This window comes from Rhinatrema bivittatum, chromosome 18, assembly GCF_901001135.1.
Source record: "Rhinatrema bivittatum chromosome 18, aRhiBiv1.1, whole genome shotgun sequence".
NCBI classification, from domain to species: Eukaryota; Metazoa; Chordata; class Amphibia; order Gymnophiona; family Rhinatrematidae; genus Rhinatrema; species Rhinatrema bivittatum.
In genome coordinates this window covers 49,022,619-49,042,899 of record NC_042632.1, presented here as the reverse complement: position 1 = coordinate 49,042,899, position 20,281 = coordinate 49,022,619, and the positions used below count along the sequence as shown (strand labels likewise).

The window sequence follows — 20,281 nt, the reverse complement described above, 5'->3', positions numbered from 1 at the left end:
TTTTTCATTCATTTCTTTTTTTTTTTTTCTATTTTTTTTTTAAAGTTCCTTTTCTACTCTTTGCAGTTTGTTTTTTTTTTTATTATGAAATTTTAGGGTTGTGGCTGGTGACTATGGATTTTAAAACTTGTTTTCTTCCATTCATTCATTTCATGATAGCAGTAAGGACATTCTCTAATGACAATCGCGATTCTTTGTCAGGCTGACTCACTTCCTGCTTTTGACTTTGTCTCTAATAACTTCATTCGAGGCCTACAATAACCCTCCATAAATGCACAGCATTTTTTTTTATATTTTATTGTTTAATTAGATCTTGGAAATCAAATAAATATACACTGTTAGAACTCATTTTCTGGAGCATTTGTTTGTCCAAGTTGTACCTGAATATTTAGATCAGAGGTGTACAATTTTGGTCACTGAGTGTCTTCAAATGGATCTGTAATTTTTAAATTTTTATTTTAGGTAACTGCACTTTGTAAATTAATGTGTCTCTCAGACATAAAGTATGCAGATATGACTGCTGAATATTTGTTGTGGATAACCTAAAAGCCAGAGGGTGCCTCAAGGACCAGGGTTCTGTGCACCTCCAGTCTAAAAGGATCTAAAATTTACAGTCTTTATGATAGATCAGAGGTAATGAATATTCCTCAGGCATATCTGCATGCATTTATAGAAACATAGAAATGTTGGCAGAAAAGGACCAATGGTCCATCCAGTCTGCCCAGCGAGCTTCCCATGGAAGTAACTGCCGCACTCACAAGTTACCCCCATGCACGTTTTCTTCGTTTCCTTTAGGACTCGGCCGTACAAGCAGTCCTGTGCTTTTTCCCTTATGTCTGCGTAACAGTATCCCAGACCATGGACGTCAGGGTCCTCGGTTGTCATCTGAATCAAATTCCTCTTTCCCCCCCTCCCATCTAAGTGGGAAGCAATGTTGCAGTTGCATTAAATGCATCAAAGCATATTGGTTAATGTTATTCATCTCCATGCCTTCTGCTAAGGGTAATAACCACCCTGCCAGCAAGTTACCCCCCCTGCAGGCTTATCTCTCGTCTGTCCTCTAGCCTGTAGAGACCCACAGTGTTTATCCCATGCCCCTTTGAATTCTTTGTTTTCTTCTTCACCACCTCCTCCTCTGGAAGGGCATTCCAGGCCTTCGCCACCCTCCCCATGAAGAAATATTTCCTGATGTTAGTTCTGAGTCATCTCCCCTGGAGTTTCATTTCATGACTCCCAGTTCTATTGTTTTCTAGAAAACTAGGTTACTTTACTTAGGTTAGCTTGGTAATCCTGAAAACAAGACCTGTTGGCAGCCTTCTAGGTCCAGGATCATGCTGGGTTCATTAATTTTATAAGCACCACACCAAATTTAACAAGTCCCGTTTTTTAAAATTAATTCTTGTCCTCACACATTCAGAGTTTTGACAACATATTTTTTTCTTTTACTGACTCTCAACTCTGGAATGCTTTAGGCCTAGGCACCTGGAGGTCAGTATTCAAAACTGAATATTTATCTGTTGGCCAGATAAGACTTCTCCAGTTAACTTACATGGGATATTCAGGAGCATGTCTATGCTGCCGAATATCCCCATATTCATCGCTACTTAGCTGGATAAGTTATATCCGACTACGTTAGACCTAATCCATGGCAGGTCTAACTTATCTGGTTAACTTAATTGGATAGGTCTGAATATTGGCACTTATGCGGCTACGTTAGCCAGATAAGTCGTGCCACCCTGTTACGCACATTGCCTGCCTATGACTTATCTGGCTCTCTACTTAGCTGGATGAGTGGCGAATGTAGCCAGACATTCAGCAGCTGCCGCTTCGCCGGATATGTCACTACTTATCCAGCTAAGTAGCTTTGAAACTCAGTCTCTATAAATCCAAAGTACATGAGCCACACGAGTCAACTTTGCAAAATGACTGGGGATCTAAACGCAACACAAATTACCATCCCTAGACACAGTGAAGGAGTTTAGTCAGTACTGTGGGTGCTCAAGCACCCACGGAGCTGGCACCTATGACCTGAGCATTTATTGACTCTTTGATATCACGCCGATCTTATACTTGTGCTTCTCTTCATGCTGCATAATCATTTTCCTTGCTATGATGCTTGAGAGACCTAAATTCTGCTGTAGCACTTCAGCATTTGAATACATTTGTGCCTACAAGCAAAATATTACTAATTTCAAGGAAGTGATTTATTTCAGGGACAAATTAAAAAAAAGAAATGGGCTGAGATAACAAAAGGATTCTTTTGCTCTCTTGCCCCCTGTAACATCTGATCCTTTTCATTCTCTGCACTGTCAGCTTCCTAGCGCACTACTACACGCACGCTTTTATTTCAAGCCCGCCTTGATAAAGATAACCTCTTTCCTTTGCTAGCTTGTTGGCGCTGCTAACCTTTCGGAATTTATCTTCAAATAGGGAGCTATTAATTCTGTGAAGAAATACCTTGTGTTTGCATTCAGGGTACAGAATTAAAGAGAATAAATCTGAGCGGTAATTTCCGGAATGGAGTGCACGACTGCAAAAGTGCACAGAATATGAAGAAGAATTGGCAAATAACAAGGTGGTCTGAAGCTTTCCTCTTTAAATATGTTCAGTTTTCATTATTTAAGGAAATGCTCATTAGCATTCCATAGCAGCTAAAAGGTAAAATAATAAGGACTGAAACAAACCATTGAACCCCAGTAAGTATCCCTGAGATAGAGATCTCTGCTCCCAAAAAGTTAAACAGGCTGATCAAACTGACTGATTTATATTCATCCAATGTTGAAACCTGTCTGACACAATTACACATCAGCTCTAACAAGCTGACTCATGTAGCTAATATTTCTTTTTTTTTTTTATTTCTGTACCATGCTAGAAAACAGGTCAGCAAATGTAGCACTTATTTATCACCAAAATATACCCATTAATGGCAAGAGTGGGACAACTTGATATTAGTTTTACTGTGCCTAAGAACAAGTGCTCATTGAAAAGATAACTTTTAAAGATTGACGTCCGGCCCCATACAGGTGCAAACATGGGCACATGGAGATCTTCTATAATCCGATTGATCTGGTCCTTCTATGTAGGTTGTAAAATATGCATATATCCACCATCCAACAGACACGCATATGATTCAGTGCATGCAAATATCTGTAATGCATTGAAATTGTGTTCTTTCTCCACCTAGGTATATTTTACACCACTAATTATCTGGCGTGCATGTTATTAAATATGCTCATTGTGTAGTACTGACTGGGTGAACTGGGGGGAGTTGAGGCTGAAGAATTAGGAGGGTTTTGATGATCTAGAGAAGGACCGGGCGAACTGATGGACTAATTGGTAAAACGGGTTACTTCCTTGATATGTGAATGTTTAAAAAATACACCAATATACGCAAGTCCTACTTTATTTTTGCGAGTAAAATATACTTGCGTATATTTTTAAAGCAGGTAGGAAAAATATGCGAGTTTAATGCATTGATATATGTTCTTTAATGCATTGTATGTATTCACACGTAAGCCTAGATACTGTACGTGCATATGTTGCAGGGTAGAGACATGCATATTTTATAAAATGCCCATATATCATACTTGCGATTTATAAAATACTAACATAGATTTGCTCACTGCACTGGCCTCCCCCACCTCCAATATGGCTATCCTGAAAACCAGCCCTCTTTGCAGCATTTGGGAACCAGAGTTCACCATCCCTGTTCTTGTCGACCCAACAGTTTTGATTGCTCAAAAACATCGGCGCACTTAGAGCGACTTGAGACCCAAGCATTGACCGATGGATCCGGGCCCCCTTGTTGTCATGCATTTCACAATAATTTACGGGGAGGGCAAACAATTTGTGCTGCCTGTGCAAGAGACAGTGCTTAGTTTGACCCAGATTGCCAATAGAAGCTGCAGTTCATCGACAGAACCTTTATCTTGGCAGAGGGAAGGACCCAGGAAAGGATCGGCACTGCATTTTTAAAAGACTGGAATGTAACATTTTGCTTCGGTTTCATACAGGGAAAACGTCTGCCCTGAGAGCAGAGACTCTGCTGGACAATGCAGTTACCTTTAATTTTGCTTAAACGGCTCAATGCGAATGTCGCCTGTCTTCTCTGAACCTGACAGCGCACAGAGGTAGGGTTGGGCTGCCTGTCTCACTGACCTGTGAACTATCAGCTGCCATCATTTTAACTCCGTGAGGTGCCCCTACCACTCCCAAACCCAGAACATTTTAGAGCTTCCAGGACTTAGCTGAATGTCATTGGGCGACACATCAGAAACAGATTATGCTTAAGGGACTTGCATGAAAAAACTCTTGTATTGCTGTAGTTCTGGAATAATTCACCAAAAGGTCAATTTTGAAACCCCCCCCCCCCCCCCGCCCCCTCCCCAATGCTCAACATTTCACTTAGATGCCTTCTTTTGGGTGGAATTTAGGCCTGCAATTTAGAGCCCTAAGTTAGGTGCCTTACGTTGAACATCAGTGTTCGGCACCTGCTTTCTATCCACAACCCTAACTGCACCCCACAGCCACGCACATTTTAGGATTTAAAATGTAGACATTCAGCCCTAGTTAATTTGTGATGAGGCTGATTTAGGTGCCTTACTGCCAAAGCTTTTGAAAATTGCTCCCTCCCCAAAATAAACTAAGAAAACCAGAATCTGTATCATAAAATATTGTATAAATGAAACTAATTACAAGTCTGCCCTGAAGAGTATAGACGCGTGATGGCTGAAAAAGACCCTAAGACTATCTAGTCTGCCCATCCATCCAACTTACAATTCCCAGCATTCCTTCAGAGACCCCCTGAGTTTATCCCATACTTTCTTGAATTCAGATATTGTCTTTGTCTTCACCACCTCCCATGGAGGAAAACGGAGAGAGGTATCCACTACCTAAATAAATATTTTCTCAGATTACTTTTGAGTCTACTGCCTTTCAACCTCATCCCAAGACTTTCTTATTCTAGAGCCTCCTTTCTGTTGAAAGAAGCACACCACCTGTGCATGGAAACAGGGGTGGATTGCAGGAAAATATCGGCCCTGGGGATTTTTTTTTTAAAACTGGCCCATGGGGTATCTGACGCCCTCATGCACTTTCTTTGCAGAACGTGTCAACAGTTCCAAAAAGCACGCCAAGTCAACCCTGGAACATAGCAGAATTGAGTCAAAACATTTCCAAAATAAACCAACTTTCCTAAATAACTAAAAAGTTGAGGACATTCTAGACCAGGTGTGAGCAGAGCTGCAGCCCCTGGTTCCATCCATGCAAAATGGTTGGGCCCCCTACACATTTGCTCTTCTCTCTTATAGTGATATATCCTGGATTCTCAGTCTAGTTCCTGAACCAGTTGCAAGTAATGACACTGCCAGCCAGGGTCAGACACACACGCTCAGTCGCAAACAGATTTTTAGATTGCAGAAACTTTATTGGCACATACACTCACTGACACCCACAAAGACACACACTCTTTCTCAGACACAAACACACACCCACACACTGACAGAGTGTGTGTGTGTATGTCTGTGTCAGAGAGAAAGATACTACCCCCCGCCCACCACACACAATCTCTCTCACAACGCGTGTATCTCTCTCACTTTCTCTGACACAGACACACACATGCACTCTGACAATACTACTTTAGCACTGCTTACACAGTGAGCGCCCCTCCCCCCAGTACAGCACTGCTGCATCACGATGTAAAGTTCTTTCTTGCTGCCGACCCTTCCCCATTCTATTCTGCTGCAACCCCCTCCCTTTCCCGAAACCATTCTCTAGGAGTCTCGCTGGTGCCACAGCCAACTGCGTCTCTCAGAGCTCAGTACAGTCACCTCCCCAACACTGCCTAGGCACTTCCTCCTGGCTTACTTACCCCCCCCCCCCCTTCCTGTGCCTGTAGCTTGCCTCCACTTCTCTGCAACCCTCCCCCCAGTCTAGTGCATAGCCATTGACTGCAAGCTATGCAAGCTGCTGCTTTTATGGTTCCCAGGCTGTGCTCTGCCTACCAATTTTCGGGGGGGGGGGGGGGGGGAATTCCCTTCATTTATCATTTTGTTGCAATTGACTAATTCGTTTAAAACGAATGCACATCTCTATTATTGGGTAATAATATGCTTTCAGACTTTCCTAACCACGGTTACTGCTCCATCTAAAAATAGCCCTGATTTATGAAAAAAATATACGTAGGCTTTGTTTTCAGTCTAGTTGGTAGTTAGGATCTCCTTCCAGAGTTTTTACTTAAAATATTTCATGTTTGGTTTTGGAGGAACAGGTAAATAGAATAAAAATAGATGCATTGGGCAAGGAAAGAAAAAGGAAAACAGGTGCATAGCCACTTTTTTTTTTTTTTTTTTTAAATAACCTTCATTGTCAAAGAGGTCCTGTCTAGTCCTCTTGTAAACCTCAGCTGCCTCGGATGATTGGTGACATTTCATTTCTATTGGACTTTGCAGTAATACTATAAAATTGTAGAGCTGGATCCTACAGAAGAATTATTCCCATTGTTGCAATTCCTATGAATCAGCAGCAAATTGAAAATTTCACAAAATGTTCTATACAGATCTAGCATTCCGTGACATATCAAGTACAGGATGTGCAGAAAAATCATCACTGCTCTTTTCTTGGAGCGATGACCGTTAGTGCCACTAAAATTCGTGACACACAGCGGCAACCCTGTTATAAAACAGAATGCCGTGCAGTGGTCCTGCAGACTCGCAATGCCATTGACTTCGACGGAGCTGCCTGCAAGGAACGTTGCATCCCCTGGTAAAGCCAAGCAGGGATATGCTGCTGTTTTAAAACGAAAGGGAAATAATGACATTTGTTTCGTTCTCATCTGAAACAGCATAAAAAAAATAATAAAAAAATTACAAAATGGCATTCTTTTTCACTTCTGAGTTTTAGCATATGCTAAAATGTCAGAAATGAAACAAAACAAATAAAACAAAATAGAAAACAAAACAAAAAAATAGTTTTGCCATCTTTATCCCTAAAACCAAGCTGGTCTAAGTTTAGGAATTTAAGTAGCTCGAGGATGAAGATCATGGAAGAATGATGATACTCACTACTAAGGGTAGTTTAGGCTGCTATACTTCCCAGCTCGCCTTTTATATCCGCCCATCTCACTCCTACAGTGCTGCTTCCCTTCCTGATCTCTCGGTTTCCCTTTCATTCCATCACCAGTGTAACAGTGCCCAACTAGGACTCAAACCGCCCATCATGTAATAAAGAGCCTTTTTTGTTTAAAACAGTCTGCATTTTGCCTTTGTGATCCTTTCTCTGCCTGTCTGCGTTTGGCAGCTGGATGTGAGGGACAGAGCGATGTAAAAAAAATGAAAGATCGAGACAGTGGCAAAGAGGTTGGAAGCTTTGATGACTGGCATTGGTGCTCACACACTGAAGAAGCCCTCCATCAATACAGCCATTTTATTTTCTGTACAGTTATGTGTCTAATGCTTGTGTCCTCTCTTTTTTTTTTTCTGTTTGGAGGGTGACTTTCAAAGCCATCCCTGGTTACTGGGTTCTAAAACCAAGCAGGTTTTGTAGTGGACCAGGCATATCTCTGGGTCCTCTACAAAACCCTCTGGGGTCTCCCTCTATGGCTAGAAAAATACTCTCCGATACCGGGCTTTCTTGGATTGACCTTCCTTCCTCTCATTCAAACCCAAACCCTGGATGATACAACTTTAGTGGTGGTTCCAAAGATGCCAATTTATTACTTCCAAGAAGCATGAAATACAAAATTCAGTAACCAAAGGCCATAAGCCACGAGGTCCACAGAGGAAAGCAAAAGGAAAACGGACAGCACTAGCAGCATCTCACAACAGCCAAACTCAAGTTTCTGGCAACCCATCCAATAACCATAAACAAAAACACACACACTCGGGGCCTCTTGGCTGAGGTTTATGTTCATTTATTATTTATGTAAAAATGTTTATATTCCAGCCAATCCCAGCCATGCAGGTCAGGGGTGATTTCAGCAATAAAATCTGAAACAGCCTAAAATGCAACAAAAGTACAAACACTGAAATAAAACTCCTTACATAATCTGCCAGTAAATGAAGAAACTTCAGACGGCAGGTAATTCAGTATCAAATGCTTGAAGAAAATAAAATGCTTTCAGCTGCTTCCTAAATATGCGATAATATCATGAATCTCGGGCAGGGCTTAACTTTTAGTACACACCATAGGAAAAACATTTAAATTAAGTTGTCACTTCAGTAACAGTGACACAAGGTCCTTGCATTATCAGGCCCTTTTTAAAGTAACACAAAACCCTGCAAAACATCACTCAGAACCTGTACAGCAAACCTGCCATACAGGGGCGGATTTCAGGAAAATATCAGCCCGGGGGGATTTTTTTCAAAACCGGCCTACAGGGTATCCTACTCCCTTGTCCACTTTCCTTGTGGCACATGTATCAACAGGTCTCACAAGCACACCAGGTCAACCCTGGAACATGGCAGAACTGACCCCAAATATCTCCAAAATAAACTTCACATTTTCCCTAAATAACTAAGAAGTAAAGAACAATCTAGACCAAGGGTGAGCAAACAGAGCCCCGTTACATCCATGCATTTGGTTGGGTCCCCCACAAGTCTGCATATTTCCTTATAAGATATTTTATAGATATATGTACATGTACTGTACCATGTGTTTGTGTGTGTGTGATATATATATACATATATACACACACACAGATAGATACATATCCGACATTTCTCTTCTGGTCAACCAATCAGTTCTTAATCCAGTTGCAAATCATGAGACAACCATGCTGCTAACCAGTGTCAGACATATACTCATACGCTCAGTCACACAAACAGATTTTTAGATTGCAGAAACTTTATTGCCATATACACGCTGACACACACTCTCTCTCAGACCTTCTCTCACAGACACTCACACGCTCTCTCAGACACACCCGATACACTGAGGGCAAGAGAGTGTGTGCATGTGTGTGTCTCACTCAGACTTGCAGAGCAGAGCAGTGGGCAGGAGGCGTGGAACACAGGGAGGGATGAAGGTGACACACGGTGGCCCCTGTATTCCTGAAATGCTCAAATTATAATCAGTCATGAAAAGAGAAAAGTTAAAAGATCCTGATTCTCCTTCCATGGCACTTCAGTTTTGAGTTTCCTGTAGAAGTGATGTAACAACCTTTTAAATGCAAAATCACCAACTTCCGAAATGTTTGCAATGATTGCAAACATATTTTCAAGTATGTGCAATGTTCAGAATTATTGGCAATGATTGCAAACATATTTTCAAGTATGTGCAATGTTCAGAATTATTGGCAATGTGAAACTAAGCTTCTTGACACTGATCTGTAAATCCATAAAGGGGGTAAGCAGCAAAAAAGACCAGGGTAGGAGGCAGAAAAATAAATGGGAACAAAACCATGAAAAAAAAACAAAACGTAAAATGAAAAAAAGTTTTCCCTGTACATCCCTATAAAATATAGACACAATTAGAGCTAATCCCTATAAAATATAGACACAATTAGAGCTAGATTTTCTGTCCAAAATCAGTGTTGAGAGTTATAGGAAATTTTCTTCCCTCTTACTGATGCTGAGATAAAATAAAATTTAAATTCTAAGTAACCATATTTAAGGGCAAATGGAATGCCCCTAAGTCAATTGCTCCCTTGTACAAAAGTACCTGGGGAATTGACTTCAAGGTAAATACAAGTATTTTCCTGCCAGTTTGACATCTTTCTGTTTGTCTGATGAAAAAATCAATATTTTCTCTTAAAGAAAGCATTTCTGGGGTCCATAAAATGCTAAATATGAATGGCCTTCTAGCTTGCATGTGGCACCAACTTGTCCTACGATGTGACAAGTAAGATTAGAATAGCTGTAAACAGTCAATGCAATAATTACTCTGTCCCCAGATTGCCTATGATTATGAATAGTTCAGTCCTGGGTTAGTAGAATCCTTTTTCACCTATTGTAATTGTAAATAATGAATATATAACTTTTTATTTGCTTATTTAAAAAAAATAAGATGCAAGCTGTTTTTAATCCTTACACTGAGATCACTTCAGCTACTTTTGCCTTATAGGGTGTTTCCCAACCAGTATGCCTTCAGATTTGATCAGGTGTGCCACGGAGAACTAACCACTAACTGATGTAGACCAGCACCTGGGCTCTGCCCTCAATACCTCAGCACAAGAGACACCAGAGGTGTCTCTTAAACTTGTAGGAGCTCCTTTCTGAGAACATGCGTAGACAAGCATAGCTCTTCTTAGCACAACATGAGACCCGGAGCAATTAATGGGCAGGCTTCAGGGCATGGATAGCTGGGGACCCACTTTGCACAGTCACACACACCAGCACCTCAGCTTCCTCATCTGCATCCTTCCAGCCTCTGCCTTATCCCCCCAGGAAGAGCATGCACTGAGCAGTGGACGTGACTCACGCTAAATGTGGGATACAGCAGCACTGAAGGCAGCCAAGGAAACTGACGGAGCTGCTTGCGCACAATGCACGTCTGCACTCTTATGTAGAGGGAGCTGGCCCATCAAAGATGGGTTTTTGAGTGTTTCCGCACCCCTCTCCCTTTTGTTTTAAAATTTGGAAGAAAGACAGGGGGGGGGGGAGGGAAGGATAGTGCTTCCCTAGCTCTTCTTTTCAGTCCTCCCCCCCCCTGTCCTCACTGGCCTGCTTCATGGAGGTTACATTTTTCTTATTATAAATGCACCTTGGGCGTGAAAAGGTTGGGAAACACTGCCTCAAAAAAATGTGGGCAGAGGGGGTAATTGTGTATTTGTATTAAATAAATGGTCAGAAGGCAGGCAAAAAACAGGAGTTTGTGTGTTTATCCTCAGAGAATTGTTTAGTTACCCAGATAAAATCATGTAAAAATTGTCCTTTTTATCATATATAGGACTTTGGAAGAAACGCAAAACATACTGTTGGATAACGCATCCGGAAAAGAAGCAATGACCCCCACACTAACATCACCCACCCAAAATGGACCAGCAACTGTGAAATCAAATGCACATTATAGATGAGGTGGAGAGGGGATGAATTAAGTATGTTAAAGTTACAGTTAGATGCATTATCATACAGAATCATGGAAATAGACAGTGTACTCCAAAGAACTTTTTCTTTTAGGTACAGTTAAAGGTGTGGACTGGGCTTCTCAGAGTACAAACTATAGATGTCCCACTGTAAAAACTAGAACATTGTGGTACCAGAAAAAAAAAACATTGGGATCATAATCCAGGTAGAATTGCAGAGAATGAAGAAGCTGTGATGCCTGGGACAATACCATTTTAACTGAGAAAAAGCCTTATTTATTTTGATTTAGCTCAAGCTTTTCATTGGTGACTCAGTTTAAGGAAGGACAAAAATCCTGGTTGCTTCCCCAGGCTTTCAACTTTGACTTCATGCACTTAGGTAATGAGATATTATTTTGTATTTTATTGTTTTTAATCAGAAGGTTTTTTAAAACCTTTTATTATTTTGTTGTTTATTTTGTTTATGTTTTCTCTTTTATGATGTTTGTGGGTATGAAGTTGTTTTTAGTATTGTTACTATCTTTGAATTCTTTGAATTATTCAGCATCATATCACGTATGAGAAAAGAAATAAAATGAGTTACATGTAGGTATTTTTCTCTATTCCCAGGGTACTTATTAACTAAGGGGTAGATTTTAAAATCCCGGCGCTCATAAATCCTGGGGTTTACGTGCGTGGCCGGGCCTTACGTGCGCCGGGCCCATTTTCAAACGGGCCCCGGCCACGTACGTAAGTGCCGGGGCTTTACCTTTGCAGGAGCAAAAGTTAATGTAAAACAAATAGGGGTAGTTAGGATTAGGATAGGGGGAGGGTAGGATAGGGGAAGGGGAAGGGGAAGGGAGGTTAGGGTAGGAGGTTGGGAAGTTCCCTCCCAGTCCGCTCCTTAATTGGGAACTGGGGAAGGCCCTGATGCGTTGCCGCGTGATTTTAAGAACATAAGAAAATGCCACGCTGGGTCAGACCAAGGGTCCATCAAGCCCAGCATCCTGTTTCCAACAGTGGCCAAACCAGACCACAAGAACCTGACAATTACCCAATTTTGTTAAATTATACCCACCCCCCTTGCACATGCCAACATGGACGTGCACACGTACGTTTTGCAAATATACCCCTAAGTTTGTAGCTATGGTAAAAGAGGGTAAAGAGGCTTGCCCAAGGTCACAAGATTTGAACTCTGGCTTCCCTGCATTTTAGGATGTTGCTCTAACCATGAGGCTTACTCTTACACTTGGAGATGTTAAAACACCAGACAGAATGGTAATGGAGAAAAACACCAGAACTGCATTGGTAATAAGACTATCAGTGCCAAACGACCATTCTGCATTAGATATGGAGGGACAGAAAACTAGGGAAGTGCATTTGTCTGAAACAAAATTTCCTGTTTCATTTCAGTTCATTTTTTAAATAACTGCAATGCCTGAATGTGATCCACTCTGAAGCCTAATGAAAGGTGGAATATACATTTTTTTGGTAAGTCTTGGGGGGGTCAGGAGGGTGGGGGGTTTGTTTAAATTGACTCCTTTAGATGGCTGAATAATTCGGCAAAGATTTGTTGTATTCGTGGGGAATCGCGATACGTTTCGCTTCCCCACGAATACAATGAATATGGCCCTATACATTGCAGATTACAAATACGTAGGGAAAAGAAAGCACACCACTAACATGTTTATTTGAATATATTGAGACACATCATTTATGCCTTCTTGTATATATTTACCAGCCTTGATCTGTCAGCATCATTTGGAATAGCGGCTGCGGAGGGACAAGGGATTTCTCATGCCTAATCAAGATCCCTATAAAGTAGATCTATTTTGTGTTGCTTCTAGGGCTAGCAATAGCTTTCGGTCGTTAGCTGGCTAATATTGTGTGCTATGGACTTTTCCTCCAGGAACTTGTCCAAAGCACTTTAAAACCCTGCTGTGCTCATCTCTTTCACCACATCCTCTGCCACAGATTCCACGGCATGACAGTGCGCCAAGTGAAAAAGTACTTTCTATAATCTGTTTCATGGAGCGTCCCCTTGCTTTAGTATTATTTGAAAGGGTAAATAACAGTGCTTTATTTACTCGTTCCACCCCACTCATGATTTTATAGACTTCTATTAATTCTCCCTCAGAGTTTCTTTTCCAAGCTGAAGAGCCCCAGCCTGTGCAGCCACTCGTCGTAAGAGAGCCGTTCCATCCCCTTTATCATTTTTTGTTGCCCTCCTCTGCCCCTTTTCTAGCTCTGCTATGTCTTTGTTGAGATGGGGCCACCAGAACTGCACACCGTACTCACGGTGTGGCGCACCATGGATCAAGAGGCAATATGATATTTTCTACTTTTTGGATCATTCCTAATACTCTATTTGCTTTTTTGACCACTGCCTTTAAATCCGCTTTTCACTAGTCATTTGGGGTTATGTAAATAGCACCTTAACATTTTGCCATGTTTAGACTAAAACATTTTATAGCTTTGTCTCTCCACTGCAGCTTTCCTTGTAATTCTTTGCATGCATGGAAAATAGCTCATTTTATTGGGATGTGAAATCCTCCGCTTCACGTTTTTTAAGTGATGGAGAGCAAGACTGCAGGTGAAGGCAACTCTGCCAAAAAGCAGATTGGGTTTTCTTCAAGTTAAAAAGCTTCAATTAACCTCCTGTTGCACTTACAATTAACTAAATTGCTAACCTTATTGTGAAAAGTAGAATTGCAATTGCGCTTCTGCTTGAGGCACAGAAAAAGATTGAAAATTGAAGTAATTTAATTAACTGACTGAGTATATTAGCAACACACTGCCTTCTACTTTTTGGCAATGCTTTTGAGTGGCCTACTGAGTGATGGGAGTTCCTACCCACTCTACAGACTTGGTAAAAATATTCCCAGCAGGCAGAAAATGCAAGTTGTTTCTGAAAGTCGTTAAAGTCATCAGAGAAATGAAATATTATTTGAAAACCTCCACTGGTCATGAAATTTTTCTATGACAAACGCAGTATGTGCTACATCATGTCCTGTGGGTCTTAACATTATTTCTGTCAGCATGAAGACTATGTTGCTGCAAACTTTTTTTTTCCAGCAGATTAAATAGAAGTATTATTCATGTTTAACTATTAAGTGTCTGCACTTTGATGGTTTGCAAAAAAAAAAAAAAAAAAAAGTATTCCATGTAGATAGTAATAGAGGCAGAACTTTTATAACCTGTTAATGATTTTAATTCCATGCCAGGACTCACTAGAGAAAATTTTAAAGTAAAGAAGGCTACAGAGTACAGCCAAATTGGAAGCAATGGACTTATAAATGAAAGTAAATATTTTGAGGATAAAAACAAACCATTGTGTAACCAGTCGTGATCGAACCAGCAGGAGTCAGATGGGGAAGCACCCCTTCTCTGAATAAGCTTACACAAGAATGCTCCAGAGACCCAGAGCTTGAATGGAATAAATGTGACTGCAGCTTTACCAACAGAACTATCTAGCAATACTTAACCTAAGTGTCCGAGTTATACACTTGATGATGTAAATGGTAAAGGGGGGAGTTAAGAGAAGGAGCTTCCAAGGACCCATCAGGGACACATCCCAGAACCATTTGACCTGCTGCGAGCAAACAAGATCGCCGTCCTTCGGAGAGGGAGTACTAATACTGGGAGATACCAGGAAACTCATTGCGTGCAAGCAAGGCTGCCACAGTCTTCCATGCCCTGCCAGGGGCTACCCTTTGCTGCCAAACTGGGGCCAAGCTGATCCAGGTGACCGACAGAGCCTGGCTGTGCCTGTGAAATAAGAGTGCAGGTATCACTGGCCCTAGCCCCAAACTAAAAAGCCTGTCCCATGCTCAGTTAAGTCCCACACCCAAAAAGCTGTGATAATTGCTCACAGAACTGCAACAACCATCAGCATTACAATAAACGTATAGTGTAGAGAATAACCCTGTCTGACTAAACAATCAAACTCATCTATTAATATTTATAGTTTCTTGATAAAGGAAGGGAGAGTGGGCAGGATTGGGCTGTCTAGCAGCATCGGCAAGAGGAAGAAAGCAGGCTGGGTTTGTTATAGGACTCCGCATCACCCTGCTCGTTCCCCACTCTTCCAAATTTAAAATGTTCAAGGGGATAACCCCTTAATTCCTGGCATGCATATCAAGGGGAGGAGGAGAAGTGGATCCATGACCCAGAGCCCACCATCTGAGGCCTGGCCTAAAGATGTCAACCCAGGCCAGGATGCCTCAAAAGGCTGCACTTTCCCAGCCATCATCTGTTGACCCTGGGTGGAATACGGTAGAACACATCACCAAAAACAGCAGCAGTGCATGCCAGGGACCTTTCCTCCCCTCCTCCTCCGGGTGTGCAGATATCAGGTTACCTGTGGTGTCTGCACACCTGGCATAATGAAGCATTATCTTTGCCTTATTGGCAATCCAGGCCAAAGTAACGTTGCCTTCAGTGTACGGATTTCCTTGCTACATCTTACTGCGCGCACTGACCTAAAAAATTGATTTGTCATGAAATTTAGTGGTTAGGACCCATCAAGGGCAGCCACTGCCAGAATTATGAAGGGATCAGCTCACCGGGTTTTTATTTGCAGATTTAGGACTGTGAATGCAAACGTATTGCTGCCCTTTATAACAGGCTTCAACAATTTAACTGTGCTTCCTTCCTGTCTTTCATGCCCGTGCAGGCTCTAGTCTTGTACACAGTATCTTGGAAGGATGCCAGACTGTTCCATAGTCCATAAATGATAGGGGGTCATTTTAATTAAAATATTAAAGGATTATTCTAAGAAATCTGGCCAGGTAGACTTTGCTCTCATTAGTTTTGCTGTTCTGGTTGTTTTCATTAAAGTCTCTTCATTTCCCTATGCAGATTACAATCTGTTTCTCAGTTCCTATGGAATAACATAAAAGAGCTGCATGGTCATAAAAGCTAGAACGTTTTGAAAAGTAGACTTTAGCAACTTTGTCCTTGCAAGGAAATAGCCTTGAAGCATTCATCTGAGTTAAGGAAACCAGGAGCATTCTCTATCAAGGGAAATATTTGAAAACCATGTACTGTATTCTTAGAAGTGATCTATGGGCATGGTTTTCATTTAGAATATGCTATCGATTGAGCCCGCTGAACATTTTCCAGTTCTTCAGATGGGACCATATGAGATGATGATGGGTCCTAAAAAAAAAATGAGCACAGGATCCTTGAGACACAATGATGCTCACAGGTCTGGGCAAGATGGCAGGAAGACCAGAGAGTAACTCAACTAAGACGGTGAAATATTATAAGGCCAACCGAGGGAACTATAATGAGTCAGTTACTACTCAAGCAGGACGCTCTCGATATATTAGTTCACGGAAAGAGACTTACGTTTATATCTTCCAAGTCTAAAAAGTTGAGTGCAACTCCGTTGCGTTTCCAGATGATAGGAGGCCTCAGAAAGCCGTGGATGGCACATGTCAGAACGGCGCTCAGCCCAACAGTTACTGTGATTGTTGTGACGTTATGCTCCTGGGGTAAGGTTAGCTGGACAACTTCTGTAAAAAACAAAGTAACAACAATGTTAAGTAATTAATGGAGCTCTACTGTGTATTTACTCACAAATTTTGCCAGTCTAGTCTTTGCACTTAAGAGTTATAAGGCCCCTGTCCTGAAGACATCACATTTTTGGACACAAGATTCAACGAACTTGTTCAAGGTCAGAAACCATTCCTGAAAGCCTTCCCTCCAGAACTTTAGTGCAATATTTCTGTTAAGTTATTCTTTAACTTTCGGTTTAAAGGGCTAAATTATTTTGTGATAGAAATTCAGTATTTAATTGTCAAAAAAAAGAAACTTCACCAGACAATATATTGTAACAGGAATGTCCTAAGTAACAGCAGTTCCTCAAGGAAAGATATTACAGTATCATTAGCATCAACCAATGCTACATTATCATTATTACTAGAGTTGAACCTGTCTAAGATGACCTATGGGCTATCAATTTCTTGTCTTTATGGACCTATGGTTTTGTTGCACAGCTTTTAGATTGCATACTCTTGATTGTACTATGCTTGTGCAATGAAAGGAAGAAGAAAAACATATGACATGGGAATGATACAAAAATAAATGACTGGAAAGACACTAAGACAAGCCCTGCTAAAAATAGGGTGCAGCATTGTAACTGTAGCAGAATATGAAAAGGTGCTGCTGCTGGCCTGTTTGCCACACTAAGATTATATATATATTGTACTGCTACTGTTCGAGGACAATATAAATGTATAACAAAATGTAATATTACTAGAAAATGCACAAACAAATTAAAAAAAACAGTTGAGAAAACACAGAAAAATAACTGTGTCCTGCAGTATTCGTACATTGGTATGAGACACAATGAACTATGTGTATTATGGGATAATACAGGGGACAACTTTCAAAGCCATTTTACATGGGTAAATAGCAATCTAGCCAGGAAAAAATGGCTTAGTTGGAAATTGTCCTCCTCTGGGCATGTTAAATGTTTAAGCAGGGGGAGTAAAACAGCATGCAAACTTGGTATTTTCAAAGGTTCAGGCAGTAATTCTGCCTCCTCTCTACCACCCGCACAAGTAGCGAGGTGGACCTTTAGTGTGCGCCCTTGCTAATTTTCCAAGGGGAAACGATGTGCGCAGGTATAATACGGCAAATCAAAACCACCCTCATTGTGTACAATGGGGTTTTAATTAGGAAATATTACATTTATTTATTTATTTAACATTTTTTATATACCGAAGTTCAAGCAACAATGTTGCTAATCACTTCGGTTTACATAAAACATTGGAGTGACTTAACATGTGTGTCTTACATAGAACAGGAAAATGAACTTGGAGAAAATTGAATAAATAACAAATAACATTAGAATAACAGCAATAAATAATAGCAATCTTATATATATTACATGGTAACAAACACAATACGAGCCCGGATGAATTCCTTGTGACAGGTGCCGGCTCCTTCTGTTTCACCCGGTTCCAAAGGACAATGATTATAACAAAGGGCCCAGTGCCCCGCCAGTGTCTGCCCAACAGGGCAATAAGAGGGCAATTAGCCTCAGAAAAAAAACAGGTGCAAATCTCTGCTGGTATTTTTTTTCCGGGGGGGGTGGGGGGGAGAAGAGTGCTGGAGGTAACAATTTTCGAAAGGAAAGTCTGCTCGCAGTTTTGCCTTTGAGAACAGGAGAACAGGTACTATGCCCACGAGTAACAGTCTGCCGACCTTGCCTCTTTACAGGTACTTTTGAAAGTTATTCCCTAACCTGCCTGTAAGCTGCCCTCTCTCAGTGAGGCTAACATAAGCCGAACAGGCACGCGTGTTGATCCAGGTACTTTCTTCAACGCAGTTTTCAAAAATGCAATGGACAGGGCGACAGATCCATCTGCATTAGCTGATTTTCAAAATGAAACATCGTGGCCAGCATGTTTTAATTCTCAAAAGACCTCTTTCCATTTGTAGGATTAACATGCCAATTTTTCCACCACCCCCCCTTCTGTGTGTATATATATATATATATATATATATATATATATATACACACAGAAAAGAAATAATTTATATATATATATATATATATATAAATTATTTCTCTTTTTCTGTCTCAAGGTTGTAGAAAGCTAGCAGAGAGTATCTAGGGACCTGATGAAGGAAGCCTGCCTCACGAAAACTCATCACAGATGTTTTAAGTTAGTCCAGTAAAAAGGTCTCACCTACAAGTTGTACAAAATATAGCAGTCACTGGACTTAACCGTAAGCAAGGTCCTTGGTGTCAAAAATATTTTTTGCAAAGCAACCAGTGCATCATTACAGGGAACCAGACGAGACAGGTGTCAGTTCTGCTTCTTGACTGAATGTTTTAAAGATGATGAAGATGAGTCATCTGGTTTCTCTTTCATGAATGCTGCTGCCACCGCTAAAATCTAACCCTATCTCTTCATTATTTAGCAGTACATCCCCTGCCTTTGAGCCGAGCACACTATTATTTTTTAATAGCCACATGTTCATACTTAAAACCAGCACAACCATGCTATTCGGTCTCATCAAGTCGATAAGGCTAAAGTTGTACCCATGAAACCAGTGCCTCACCTCTAGCATTCTGATCCCACGGCTCAGGAAAGCATGTTCCACGATCCTGTGTCCCAATTTCTCGCCTATAATTCTAACACCTTTATTCCGGAGCTGTTTCTGTTTGCATAGTAGCTTCTCTGGAGTAATGCTGGGGTTAGTATTTCTGTTCAGAAAGCTGGTTTTAGCATAGTGCTTTTGAGGAGAGATTCGGGTTGCTGCATGTTGGATGCCATACGATGTCAGAGTCAGTGAGCCGGTTTAAATTGTGTAGGTTAAAGAGTCGCATTCAAACAAGACCCAGAGCTTCATTGAGCTCAGTGCTCTGTCTTAAGGTTATCTGTATGTGGTTATCTAAGTACATTTAAAGTCTATTCAGCCTCACAGACCTCATATAATTCGGTTCTGCCAACAAAGTGATCAATTCAAGTTCCTGGATTCATACCTTTCCCAGGAGTTTAATTACATTGCACTATACACGGATCTTTATTCTTAAAAAAATTGTTTAGTTTCTAGTCCTGATGGTCTTTGTTGGCAAAGACTGTAGACTTGCCAATCTGAGAAGCATGTCTCCTTAATATTTGGGATACATAGAACCTTATAAAATAAAACTTGATTGTAGCTCTTAAATATGAACACTCAATTTAATGTAGCAGTAATACTCTACAATTTTAAAATAATGCAAAGGTCGGGCCAATGAACATGTCTCTATATAAAAATGTACATTATCTTTCTGGATGATCATTTTTCAGGAAAAATAAATGTTTAAAATCGTTATTTGGATACATTCACACGAGTAAGAACATACTTTGAAAATCTGATAACTGATCATGGGGAAGGAAACTGTAAAAACAGTTGATGTCTTTATTTCATGCCTTCACTATTTCCAAAGCTAAAATCGATAATTTGCTTTTCAAATACACCAATGAATTATAAATTTTAAACATCTGCATGAATCAGAAAGAAACAGTAGACAACCCATGGATGTCAAGGAACATGCTTGTTGCTTAAAGATATGAAAGTTTGTTTAGGAAACCAAAAAGTACATCAGCATTGATTACAGTAAGGCAAACTTCTAGATATAGGATATTTCTTGGCTCACAGGTTCTGAATCCAAAAAATGCCAGCCTCCTGTCCCCCCCCCTCCAAATGGGTACTATTATTATTTATTTTATTTGTCATGTTTTGTATACCATCATTCTGTTTCGCCATCAGTACAGATAG

The 20,281-nt window shown here is 40.8% G+C and overlaps 1 protein-coding gene across 3 annotated transcripts in view; it reads right to left on the bottom strand.

Moving 5' to 3' along the window:
- Window positions 1–20,281, bottom strand: part of FSTL4 (follistatin like 4) — a 635,712-nt gene that overhangs the window by 63,991 nt on the left and 551,440 nt on the right. For all 3 annotated transcript variants that reach the window (XM_029583824.1, XM_029583825.1, XM_029583826.1), the window contains one exon: window positions 16,352–16,518. In XM_029583824.1, the coding sequence (XP_029439684.1) occupies window positions 16,352–16,518 (167 nt within the window). The remainder of the gene's footprint in view (window positions 1–16,351; window positions 16,519–20,281) is intronic.